The sequence below is a fragment of the Trichophyton rubrum genome, assembly GCF_000151425.1.
Source record: "Trichophyton rubrum CBS 118892 genomic scaffold supercont2.11, whole genome shotgun sequence".
In the NCBI taxonomy this organism is placed as follows: domain Eukaryota; kingdom Fungi; phylum Ascomycota; class Eurotiomycetes; order Onygenales; family Arthrodermataceae; genus Trichophyton; species Trichophyton rubrum.
The window spans coordinates 364414-377257 of NW_003456418.1; the positions used below are offsets into that span (position 1 = coordinate 364414).

The window sequence follows — 12844 nt, forward strand, 5'->3', positions numbered from 1 at the left end:
AAAAAAAAAAAAACAACCCTGACGCGGCGCGATACTTAGTTATGGAAACTAACTACTTAGCGCTGTTAGTTCAGTCACGTGAAAGTGTAAAGCTTAATTTAATCGCCTTGTGACGTGCCGCGATCGAGACGGTATGAGCATCATTTCGATGCTGGCTGGAATATCGAAATATTTTTGATACTTCAGTCAATTACAAGAGCGCATAATATCGTGCGTGTCCATCACCAACATGGCAGTCGCCAGGCCGGTCAGACTGATAATAGGGGTCTGCATCGCTCTAATTTTGCTTCTTATCTATCAAACTTCTAACTCGCCTTCCTTACCCCTTTCAACAATCCGAAAACATAAATATGATAACGGGCTTAAGCGCGAGCCTTTGAAAGAATGTGAGATTCTCTGAATATTTTCTCCGTGCTAGCAGGTTTACTGACGCCTCTCAGTGACTGGAGAGCCGGATGGACCGCTATGGAGGGCACAAGGAGACGACTACGCTCCCGATAACCCAAATTCCGCTCGGATAAAGGCGTCTCTGATTTCTCTGGTTCGCAACGAAGAGCTAGACGATTTGATTCCAACCATGAAAGAGCTGGAGCGGACATGGAATTCAAAATTCAACTATCCTTGGACATTTTTCAACGACAAACCATTTACAGAAGAGTTTAAAAGGAGGACGCAGGCAGAAACAAAAGCAAAATGCAATTATGGTATTGGTGGATACGATCTCTAGCTATCTAAGGCCTAATGGGTGCTAATTGATGTCACGCTGGTGTATAGAAATCGTACCTAAAGAGCACTGGGATGTTCCGTCTTGGATTGATATGGACAAATACCGAACCGCCTCGAAGGCTATGGAAGCAAACGGCATACAATACAGCACTGTGCTTTCCTACCACAAGATGTGCCGATGGAATAGCGGGATGTTTTATAAACATCCTGCCCTAGCGGATATGCAATACTACTGGCGTGTTGAGCCCAAGGTTCGCTTTTTCTGTGACGTGGACTATGATGTGTTCCGATACATGCAAGACCGGAACAAAACCTATGGCTTTACAATCAACTTGTACGATGCACCAGAGACTATGCCAGGGCTGTGGCCTGAAACCTTGAAGTTCCTAGAAAAGTACCCGGAATACGTAAACAAGAATAACGCCATGGACTGGTTGACAGACAATAAGCAAAGACCTGAACATACCAAAAAAGCAAACGGATATTCAACTTGCCACTTTTGGTCAAACTTTGAGATAGGCGATCTATCTTTCTGGCGAAGCAAGGAATATGAAGACTACTTCAACCATCTTGACAAGGCTGGAGGATTCTTCTATGAGCGGTGGGGAGACGCCCCTGTTCATTCGATCGGACTGGGGCTATTTGCCGATAAAAGCAAAATCCATTGGTAAGAACATATTCATGTTTTCTTTTACTGATGTTTTACTGACGCCTTAATGCTAGGTTCCGAGATATTGGATATAACCATATCCCATTCTTGAACTGTCCAAATTCTCCGAAATGTAGGGAATGTGAGGCTGGCCAATTCTATCGCGGAGAGCCGTTTCTCCAACTCGAAGATTGCCGGCCAAATTGGTTCAAATATGTTGGAGAGGATTGAGTTATCATTAGGTAGCTATTGCATCCCAGAACACTGCTATATCCTCCCGGAGCTGCCTTAAATGCCTCTTATATACCCATTTCTCTTTCCCCTAACATGATGCTCAGATACCAGCCGAGATCCATTTTTTTATCGTTCCACCAAGGGAACTTCTGCCGCCCTACAAAAGGCTAGGAGCGTCAATGTTCGGCATGCATGTGGCGTTTTGAGAAAACATCTTTCCTGTAGCATATTTCTTCACTTCTTATTCAACCAAAATAATGTTTTCCCTACTACCCTTGGCGCTTCTAGTCTTAGGATGTATACGACCTGATGTGTTTTATGTATTTGTTACCCAATATTATTCAAATCCCCGTCTATCAATTTAGATTCTCTCAATAGTTCCATTAGGATGATTATAGAAAGTTCCGCCTCTATATAGGTGTATGGTAAAAATATATAAAACAATTCCAGAAGAGAAAATGTACGAGGGGTCCTCTATTCTAACTTGGCCGCCGGCGGAATATTCGAACCCTAGATAATCTCTGCCTGACCTCAAGCCAGACTGATTTGAGAGTTCTTCCAAGCCGTCTCTCATCTCGAATGCGGACATATAGTAGAAGAATTGCCAACAGAGCAAGGTCCCAGAAGAGTTGCCGTATAGCTACCCAAGCAAACCACTTAATCCAGGACCATATGCCAGATTTTCTGCTTTCGAATGCTTTGCGTGCTTCTAATTGTTCTCTTACGGCAGCCACTTCGACAGTCATCTTCGTTAAGGCCTGCTCAACGCGTTTCTGCCATCGTTGGTAGTGTCTCTGTTCTGCTATGGTGGGAGGTTGAAACCGTGGTTCTTCTCCTGATTCCTGGTTTTCGTAAAAGCTATTCCTTGCTTCTTGGAACTCTTCTTCCTCTTCCTCTTCGTCTTGATTTTCTTCCTCATCGTCTTCCGTATCACCACCATCTCTGTTTTCGGAGCTGTGATCATGTTCCTTTTCGAACTGACTTCCGTAACGATGCCGCCTCGAACCTCCATCTGGCTGGCTTACAGGACTCAGCACTCGCAACTGAGAGCCCCTCCCTGCCTCGTCAAAAACTTGTCGCGCCGCCCTGCTCCCTATATTGTCATAGCTTGTTTGAGATGGTATTCGGGTAGGCCCAGAGACGCTTAAACCCTGATCCGGATTCGAGATTGAAGACGAGGTATTCGACTTGATTTGGTCCCATACAAATTCAAGTTCAGATATAAGCTCCTGAGCCTCCGGGGTAGGAGACGCATATCGATGCATGGTCTCTATAAGTGTCGTTATATATCGTCGTTTAGCTTCCGTTTGTGATAAGTTGCGTTGCGCATACCATGAGTCCCTTGCAAAGAAATAAAATTAGCAGGTAAACTTATCGCTGAACAAGGTGTAGATAACTATACCATTTCTCTTTTTCTGCCTGGACATCAGCATCACCAACCGGTCGGTCCATTACATTTTCAACATTCCCTTCTGCACATTGTCGATAATTGCAACGGTCAGCCTCGTCTTCAACAGTTCTGCATACTGCCTCAGGATAACGGTTAAGCCATACCCATGCTTTGTTTATATAGTCCATAGAGCTTCAACCGGTCGGCCGTCGGTGGCCTGGCCGACCCCGTCCGGGGAATCTTCTTCACCGTATTAAGGGCATGGACAAAGACTCGATCTATGAGATCGATGCGTAGTCCGTCAGTTAGCTGTCTCTAGCCAAGGGTTGAACGCCAAGCTGCTTCATGACACTCAACGTGACTGGGGAGCAAGTTGCAGACTTACCAACTGAGTCTGACATGATTCATGGGCTATTATAGCTTGATCCCTACATGAGACTCGGGCTTGAGGAATGTGGGTAAGAATAAGGAGATCAGGTAGAAGTCGTGAGCGCAAACTCGGGAGAGCGCAAGCCACATGGAGGGCCGTATGTGCCCATGTAAGAGTCAATGATCTCTCAGGAAAGCAGAATGCACATTGGACACAGGACCATCGGGTGTTTAATGGTGTTTCTGGGGTTTCCGGAGTTTCGATGAGAGGATCATGGCAACTTGTCCGAGATGGCTTTTCTCTAGTGAAGCTGCTCGTTTAGTTGGAAATCAAAGTTAAGCCGCGGCTGTTGGGCGCGCGTAGTTCACGTGCTGCACTGCCAGATATATCAAGCAAACAAACAAAACATCTACAACCGAAGTAAAGGTAAATATATAGATGAGTTTACAAGAAGAGGGCGAGAGGTGCAAAGAAGCCGATAGGCTGTGTCTTTGTCTTTTGTTATTTTTGTGTAGGCGGTATTGAGCCCCTGGATATGATACAGGCTATCTCCGGTGTCCACTGCTAGATGTCTGTGGATGAAGCATCTTATATCTAGACAGAATCGAAATCAAAAGTAGAAAAGGTTGTCCGTATGAGATAGGAAAAGTAGGGGATAGCTCGTGACGAAGTCGACCAAAGCATAGACAGAGGATGGTCTTGTGTTGAGGGAGAAAAGAAGGTAACAAATGCCAGAGCAGAGATTGCATATTATTGGGATTTTTTTTTTCTTGTGAGGGTTGGATGATTGGAAAGAAGATTGAAATGGGGAAGGAAGGAGAGGAAACAACGGTACGATCATTTTCAGTGGCATCATTCATTGACCTGGCCAACCTTGAATAAAATCCATAAGAGACACCCACCAAATGCGCCATGCAGAAAAAAGAAAAGGGGACGGTAAGGCAGTTAAGAGAAATGCGCGCTGATTTGCGCATACCAACCCAGACCAAACCAAGGGGGGTAGGGCGTGATATCATTCTTTCGCTACAAAAAGAGCAGATTGAAACTTGTAGGGGTATTCAAAGTAGGCGCAGGGCCAATTTGAGGAAGACACATCAAGAGGGACCGAGGGTGAGAGTATGAGGATGAAAAAGAAGCCCCATGAAGACCTCGGTGTTAAAGAATTGTATCCTATTTATGAGGCGGATGGAACTCCCGTAGACTCAGCAGCAACTCGTCCATTGCGGAAACCACCTCTACCGCGTCCACCTCCATAGCCACGATTGTAGCCTCTGCCTCGTCCACCGTAGCCTCGTCCGCGGCCACGACCTCGGCCACGATATCCACTATCGACGCTACCTTGTCCGAAAGTCTCCATATTCTTCTTTTCTTCTTCCCCACGCCATTCACGGCCACTGGTCTTGTTCCGGGCGTTTTCTTCCCTATCACGCATCTCGCTTGATAGGTTGTCGAAGAAGGAAGAGGTCTTGTCATATACAAGAGTGGTAGCATGGCCAGATGCAGCACTGGAAATATCACCACCTTCCACTCCATTGGCCTCTGAAGTGGCACTATGAGCCTTTCCTTCAGCTTCAAGTAATGGAGATCCTGAAGCGATAGCCTCCTTAACGAGATCCTGTTTATTGAATTTGGCATTCGCGGATGCAAAGTCGTAGTCAGTAGCGGGAACTTCGATCTTTTTAACCTGTTGGTGATGGTGATGGTGACCACGATGGCCTCCACGGCCACGGTGACCGCCTCTTGGTTGACGTTCGCCATCAAATGGTCGCATTTCATTTATTTTCTTAGTAACACTCTCCAAAGAGCCGTTAGTGGGTTGTTGTTGTTGTTGCTGCTGCTGTTGCTGCTGGGATCCAGCAGGTTGTGGTAGCTTTGCCATTGCAGCGGCGACGGCAGCAGTAGCAGTTCGAGTTGCCTCCTCCATCGCGTTTGGAGGAGCTCGGTTTCCCTGCTGACTACCTGATGCAGTGGACTGAACAGCGGGCTTTAGTGGTACAGCAACAGGCACAGCGGGAACAATTCGTTCATTCTTGGCAACTACAGTTGCCTCAGAGATGGTTTGTGCGGGAGCTTTGGCGGGGGCAGGCTTTTGAGTCTGGGAAGCCTCTGGTTTGGGTTGGGGAGGTTTTTGGCTTTCCTTCTGCGCAGCAACTGCCGGAGCAGGGGTTGTAGGTTTCTTCGGGGCCTTTTCACCACCAGGGAGTTCAGAAGTTGGCATTTGGGTACTCTGAGAGGCTGGGGCTCCATCTGGACCATGTTGCTGCGATTGTGGTTGTTGCTGCGGGGGTTGCTGCTGCTGCTGTCCAGGTGGTCCGCGTGGAGGGCCAATTGGCATCTGAGGGTGTCCGAACGGGCCTGGTTGCTGTGGAAAGCCTTGGCCTGGGGGAGGATACCATCCTTGCTGTCCATAAGGCATGTTTGGGAAGCCAGGGCCAGGGCCAGGTGCACCAGGGAATCCGGGAGGGCCACCAGGAGGACCACGGAACTGCTGCCCATAGGGATTATAATAATTGGGATATGGAGGTTGCTGGGGATATCCAGGAGGCGGTGGTTGCTGTCGAGGGGGTTGTTGTGGAACTTGGGCTGGCTGACCACGGCCAGCCTGAGCAGGAGCCGGAGCGGCTGCCGGCGCCTGGGCCTGACGTGGAGGAGCAGTAGTCTAATTTAGCATATAGTTATCAGCAGATCTGCTTGATCAATTTAAGTGTAAAGTAGAAGGAAGCCCTTGAGTAAAAGTAGCATCGTAACAAGTTTTCACCCTGTACCCTCATCCAAAGTATAGCAAGTAGACAAAGAAGTGATAACCGGAATCTCTGGGGGCAGGGTAAATAGATCGCTACTCACACCTAGTATAGCAGGGTCATTGGGCACCTGCGGTTGCTCTGGAGGCTGGTTCTCCTTTTCATTGTCGGCAAAATTGATATCCTTCACATCACTGCCTCTGAAAACAATGTATTCGTAAACACAACTAGTTGGAGGAACCTCGTCAGACGTATTGCCGCGCCTGCCTTCAGTGCCATGCGATACGACGTTCTCGAGGGCAATAGTCGAAGCCTCTGGGTTGATGTCGTGCAGAGTACCAACATAGCTAACAAGTTGCCAAATCAGCCAAACATCGAACCCCTACAGAGTATGCAGCAGCAATCAGGGCAGCCTACCGAATATCGCTCATCGAAATGAGGTTGAATCGCCGGCTAGAAGAGATTTCGTTAGCTTGTTGACAGCTATCTCGGCGGCCGTGGCCTCAGTTCACTATGCTTGCTCCCATACCCAATAAAATTGTTCATGTCCATGGTGACGGTGGTGCGCGGATCCGCGCGGCGAAAGCAAAGAGAGACAGAACTAAGAACAGCAAGAAAAAACCTCCTCGAGAGCAGGAAACAGACGAGCAGAAGAAGAGCGCAGGCGGAGGGGTGGAAGTGCTTGCGGCGTTGTTGGTGTCAAGTTTGAAGCGCGAGAAGAGGCGAAGTTGGAGGTTTGAAGTTGGTTTTTGCCGTTTTTGGGCGCAGTCGGGGCTACGGCGGGCTAGGCAGGCCAAGAGCGCAGCTTTTCTTTTTGACAGACGAAGATGAAGATCGAAGACGACGGCGACGATGAAGACGAGCAGGACGAGGACAAAGAGGCGAGTGAGAGGAAGAGAAAAGGATTTGAAGAGATATCAGCATGCAAACGTCGAACCGAGACTACTTTTTTCAGACTACGTAAGGCCTTTGTTATAGCTATTCACTGTACTCAACTAGTTAGTGATTGAAGACTGACTGGCTGTAGGGCACAGCTGGAGAACGCTGAGAGGAAGCGAGAAAAGTCCGAGAACTCGAATGGGGGTCCCATCAAGCTGCAGAGCAAGATACTTGCTATAGCAGCGGATCCTACGAGGAGTGATGCGGTCTTTCTCGCAGAGAGCGCTGGGACTGCCAGACAGCTTATCCTAGAAGTAGGTGAGATTTATACCCAAGGAAGCATGTCCAGAAGATAAAGAGGCTAATTCAGCTGGGATCCAGACGGGTGAATCAGCTGCGGTCTATAAAGGCCCTGCAGCTCCATTGCCCTCTATCTGTCTTTCTACGGACGGGAGCACTGTCTACGCAGGCTGCTGGGACAAGTGCATCTGGAGTTGGGACGTGAAGACCCGTAAGCCTGGCCACAAATTTACGGGCCACACAGACTTCGTCAAGGCAGTGGTTTATGTCCATGCAGATGGTCGCAGCCTGCTCATCTCAGGAGGCGCCGACGCAGAGGTCATTATCTGGGATGCCACTGCCGGAACCAGACTACACGTTTTGAAAGGCCATACCCACGGAATCCAGTGTCTAGCCGTCGACCCGATTGCGAGGACGGAAGGCAACCCACTCACTGTATTTAGCTCATCCAGCGGGCAGGGAATTCATTCTTTCACCGTTCCTGCAAGCCTGAGTGACGCGGTTCTCTCGGACCCCTTCAAGGTGCATGAAACCAGTATCTACAAGATATTCTTTGACGAGGATGGGGATCTATGGACAGCTTCGGCTGATAATATAGCCCGGTGTCTCACCCGCCAGAGCGGATGGAAATCCGAAACGGCGCTGGAACATCCAGACTATGTCAAAGATATCGTGGTGGATGAGACCAGAGGGTGGGTCGTCACGGCCTGTCGAGATGAAGAGGTTCGAGTGTGGAATCGAGCGGTATGTTTACACCCACCCCGGAAGGATGACTTAACTAGCGGCCTAGGGGGCATTGTAGCTAATCCGAGTCTGTTTTATCTAGACCGGCGAACTGCACCACACGTACTCGGGTCACTTTGAAGAGGTGACTGGGTTGCTTATTGTGGGGTCAAAGGTCGTCAGCGTCAGCATCGATGCTACCGTCCGCCAATGGCCTCTTGATCCAAGGGAGATACAGCTTGCAAAGGCTGCAGAGAAGCAGAAGCCACCAGCCGTCCCGGAACCCGCTCCGGAGTCCATGCTGACAGAGGAGGAAGAGCGGGAACTCGACGAACTGCTCAACGACAGCAGCTAGCTTAGCACTCCGTACTCTTCTATGCAATAGCAATTGAACATACATATTTATCTCCCGTATCTTCGCCCTTCGTTCCCGTAGCCCTTCCCCAGGTCACGTGCAATGAGGTCATTCTCCATCGAAACAAAAAGCGCTGAAAGTTTGCTTTTTGGCTGCTCGAAAAAGCCCGAGAGACGCCAAACCAACCGGCGGGCGTTGCTATAAGATCGTCTCTTTTGCCTGTCCCTCCAGGCGCATGTGTACTTAAAACCGCATTAACTAATGAGCGTGGCTGTCAGGGCATCCCCTGTCCTCGACATATTATAACTAAACATCCCAGACAACCAGCTAACTTAAGCGTGTACATTCCCGGCTGTTGCCTGATACCATCTTTAATTCGGGAGTAGCCCGCCATAACGTCCCTCGCCTCCCGCCATCATTTCCGCAGCATGGATACTGCCTCGCATAGGAAACGCATAGACGAGTCTGCGGGCTCTGCAGCGTCCGCCGAGCTGGTCAATCGGCTCAGTGAAAGCCGCTCTCCATATGTATGTGTTTGTTTGTGCTGCTACAGCGCAGTGACGCATTACCGTCTCTCACCGTCACCCGAACTATGGGCTAATAGAAGGCACCCCCGACTGACTCCAACAGGTGCGCAGCCACATGAATAACCCGGTTGCGTGGCAGCTATGGGATTCGACGGCCATAAATAAAGCAAAGCAGCTAAACCGGCTAATTTTCTTGAGTATCGGCTATTCAGCTTGCCACTGTACGCAGACACCCAGGCAGGCGGAATCGCCGGAAGTTATACATGTACGGGCTGACAGATTTCTTGTACAGGGTGCCACGTCATGGAAAAGGAATCTTTCATGTCTGCTGAGGTTGCTGCTATACTTAATAAATCCTTCATTCCAATCAAGCTGGACCGGGAAGAACGACCGGATATTGACGATGTGTACATGAATTACGTCCAGGCTACCACCGGGTCCGGAGGCTGGCCTCTGAACGTCTTTCTTACTCCAGATCTCGAGCCAGTCTTTGGAGGTACTTACTGGCCTGGACCGAATGCAACCCCGCTGCCGAAGTTGGGTGGTGAAGACCCGGTTGGGTTCATTGATGTCCTTGAGAAACTGAGGGATGTCTGGAACACCCAACAGCTACGGTGCCGGGAGAGCGCAAAGGAGATTACCCGGCAATTGCGTGAATTTGCAGAAGAAGGCATTCATTTGTCCCAGGTTAACAAGAGTGAGCAAGAGGAAGACCTGGAAGTTGACTTGCTGGAGGAAGCCTTCACGCACTTTGCAGCTCGTTATGATGCTACCAATGGTGGCTTTTCCGGGTCTCCCAAGTTCCCCACACCAGTCAATCTGTCGTTTCTACTTCGCTTGTCGAGATATCCAGAAGAAGTGATGGATATAGTTGGCCGTGAAGAGTGCGCCAAAGCCACAGAGATGGCAGTAAATACTATGATCAAGGTGGCGCGGGGAGGCATTCGAGACCAAATTGGCTACGGCTTCTCGCGGTATAGCGTCACTCCGGACTGGAGTCTGCCGCACTTTGAGAAAATGTTATATGACCAGGCGCAGCTACTCGATGTGTTTATTGACGGCTTTGAAGCTAGCCATGAGCCTGAGCTCCTCGGCGCCATCTACGACCTAGTCACGTATATTACAAGTCCTCCAATCTTATCTCCGAAGGGATGTTTCTACTCGTCAGAAGATGCGGACAGCCAGCCTAGCCCCGAGGATACCGAGAAGCGAGAAGGAGCCTACTATGTATGGACGCTGAAGGAATTGAAACAGATACTGGGCCAGCGTGATGCCGACGTCTGTGCACGGCACTGGGGGGTTCTGCCAGACGGAAATGTGGCGCGAGTGAACGACCCCCACGATGAGTTCATGAACAGAAACGTTCTAAGGATTGCGACGACTCCCGCCCAAGTTGCAAAGGAGTTTGGACTGAACGAGGAAGAAACGATACGGATCCTAAAGACGTCCAGGGTGAAACTCCGAGAGTATCGAGAAACGAAACGGGTAAGGCCCGAACTAGACGACAAGATCATTGTTGCCTGGAATGGGCTCGTGATCGGTGCGCTCGCGAAGTGTGCCATACTGCTGGAAGATATTGATGCTGAAAAGTCAAAGCACTGCAGGCTGATGGCTGGCAACGCTGTCAAGTTCATCAAGGAGAACTTGTTTGATGCCGAGTCTGGCCAGCTCTGGCGAATCTACCGTGCTGATTCCCGCGGGGACACGCCTGGATTTGCCGACGACTATGCCTACCTCATATCCGGCTTACTCCAGCTCTACGAAGCGACATTTGATGATGCGCATTTACAGTATGCGGATAAATTGCAACGTGAGTTTCCAATTATTGCCAATCATTAACTAAATTGCCTTCGAAGATCGGCCATATGATTTATGTTTCATTAAGTGGGAAAGGGAAGAAGGGTATGTGGCTAACAGCTCGGCTAAACGCAGAGTATCTTAACAAGTATTTCATATCCGTGTCAGCGAGTGACAGTAGCATCTGCACGGGCTTTTACATGACCCCCTCTGAGGCGGTGACGGACACGCCCGGCGCCTTGTTCCGTCTCAAGACAGGAACCGACTCTGCCACCCCGTCTACCAACGGTGTGATCGCGCAAAACCTGCTGCGACTGTCCTCGTTACTGGAGGACGAGTCCTACAAGCTCAAGGCCAGGCAAACATGCCACGCCTTTGCGGTAGAGATCATGCAGCATCCCTTCCTCTTCGTCGGCATGTTGGATGTCATTGTCGGCCTGGAGATAGGAACGAAGAGCGTAACGGGCGTTCTGGGGCGAGCAGCCGCGACGGGAGATGACAGTGCAAAAGCGGAGAGTGATCTGATACACAAGATTCGTGCTGAAGCAGGTCGTACTGCTTCGACTAGCGCCGCGGTTCTCTCCATGGTCGATGTTCGTCAGTCACAGACGGACACGTCCGGTTGGCTTCGCGAGCGAAACCCGCTGCTCACGGAACTTGCGTCTGGAAAGGACTATATGCTCATCTGCGAGGCGGGATCCTGTCGAACGGTCGATGTAGTCTAGCCCTTTGATCCTGGTACTTGCTTGTCTCCTTTGTGGCTTCTATCCTTTTTTTTTTTCCCCCCTGTTCCTGATAGCTTCCAATGCTATCTTTGTCGAGTTAGAATATGCATAGCTAAGCGCCCTGGAGGTACGGAGTACTTGCGAGCTGTTACCAAGTACATGGCTGCATGCGTCAGGGGTTCCTGGGGTAGTCTTTGGTGGTTAGGTATCGGAGCTCATGTTTGCTCTGGCTTCCCGCCCTGCATAGCTGCAGACGCAAACAGGTCGCTTGCTAACTAGTTATCTTGAATACATCTCTGGTCCCTGCAGTGAAACAAAGCTTTCTATCATGAAGAGTAAGAAGAAGAAGAAACCTAGTCCCAGCAACCAACTGAGGAGATCCCGCTGCCATATTAATACTGTTGCATGACTAGCGCTGCGCCTGGGTGGATGAACGGATACAAGCCTTTATCAAACACGACACTTGGGTCCATCCGGTTTCTCCAGAGGTAGTCCCGCTGTGAAGGCCTTTCCGCTGGCAGTCGGGCTGTGGGTTTGTCTGATATCAGGCAGGGCTCATCTCGCTCCAAAGGAGGACTTGAGACACAAGCGCGTTCCGCACGGAGCCAATTATTATTATTAGCAGGCCGGCTCTAACGCTGAAGACGAGCGAACAAGATGAAGGGACGCGGGGAGTAATAAAACGAGCTGAAGAGACGAAATGACGATATAGCAGAAGAAGAGAGAGCTCATATCGCGGGCCACAGAGTCAGAGCCGGCGGTCACGGACACTCTTCCTCTTCTCCCCTTGCGCTGCCAAATTTAACTGCCATGTTTCCTTACCTACGGGATCGTGCGTGACAAAAGAAAACACGGCCTCAGAGAGCGAGATGCAGACAGGGAAGAGACAGGGCCAGCAGCTGGTCGGACAATTCCAGACCTTCAATCCTGTTGGCTGCCTGAGGTGCTTGCATTTCTCTATATGTGCGTATAGAGTTAGGGATGGAACCGCCGGCGGAGCCCCTGAAGACGCACTCCTGAGGCACACTGACTGGTCCCTGAATTCCCGTCTCACCAGAAGAAAAGCAAATAAGAGCGAAATCGCTTTGGGGGTTTCTGGGCCAAACATCAAGAACTCCTACACGGCCTCTCAACACTGGTTCAACTAGCTGCCTAGCTGGCCGACTAGCGACTTGGGGGAGGACGATACAAGGCTGCTCTGCCTGCTCCTTGTCGCACCAAGGAAAGGACGGCGGGGGGGGGGGGCCACGCATTACCAAGTGAACTGGCGTCTTGTCTGTCTTGCACTCTTTGACAGCGCGAGAGTTGAGCTGTCGGATGCTGTGCTGTCAAGCTGTCAGTGCAGGCTGGCTGGAGATGGGTATGATGCCGGCTGGCCCAGGGGCTGAATGGATGCTGGTGATGATGAAGACTTGCATGCTCGAACAC

General features: G+C 50.1%; 5 protein-coding genes across 5 annotated transcripts; 3 read left to right on the plus strand and 2 right to left on the minus strand.

The window, feature by feature from the left end:
• Positions 1-229: 229 nt before the first annotated feature.
• TERG_07887 (uncharacterized protein) lies at positions 230-1606 on the plus strand (the record flags this gene model as incomplete). The annotated part of the gene is made up of 4 exons (XM_003231539.1): positions 230-386; positions 441-704; positions 775-1393; positions 1450-1606. The coding sequence occupies 4 exons, from the start codon at positions 230-232 to the stop codon at positions 1604-1606; spliced, it is 1197 nt and encodes a 398-aa protein (XP_003231587.1).
• A 482-nt stretch (positions 1607-2088) lies between these two features.
• TERG_07888 (uncharacterized protein) lies at positions 2089-3082 on the minus strand (the record flags this gene model as incomplete). Its single annotated transcript, XM_003231540.2, has 2 exons — positions 3012-3082; positions 2089-2950 (listed from the first exon to the last, which is right to left on the minus strand). Exons 1-2 carry the CDS (start codon positions 3059-3061, stop codon positions 2089-2091), a joined length of 912 nt encoding a protein of 303 aa, XP_003231588.2. The 5' UTR covers positions 3062-3082.
• A 739-nt stretch (positions 3083-3821) lies between these two features.
• Positions 3822-6808, minus strand: TERG_07889 (uncharacterized protein). The gene is made up of 4 exons (XM_003231541.2): positions 6640-6808; positions 6528-6563; positions 6214-6457; positions 3822-6028 (listed from the first exon to the last, which is right to left on the minus strand). The coding sequence occupies exons 1-4, from the start codon at positions 6660-6662 to the stop codon at positions 4544-4546; spliced, it is 1788 nt and encodes a 595-aa protein (XP_003231589.1). The 5' UTR covers positions 6663-6808; the 3' UTR covers positions 3822-4543.
• A 224-nt stretch (positions 6809-7032) lies between these two features.
• Positions 7033-8367, plus strand: TERG_07890 (uncharacterized protein; the record flags this gene model as incomplete). Its single annotated transcript, XM_003231542.1, has 4 exons — positions 7033-7070; positions 7138-7303; positions 7371-8033; positions 8116-8367. The coding sequence occupies 4 exons, from the start codon at positions 7033-7035 to the stop codon at positions 8365-8367; spliced, it is 1119 nt and encodes a 372-aa protein (XP_003231590.1).
• Positions 8368-9197: 830 nt separating this feature from the next.
• Positions 9198-11416, plus strand: TERG_07891 (uncharacterized protein; the record flags this gene model as incomplete). Its single annotated transcript, XM_003231543.2, has 2 exons — positions 9198-10704; positions 10827-11416. 2 exons carry the CDS (start codon positions 9198-9200, stop codon positions 11414-11416), a joined length of 2097 nt encoding a protein of 698 aa, XP_003231591.2.
• Between the last annotated feature and the right edge of the window lie 1428 nt (positions 11417-12844).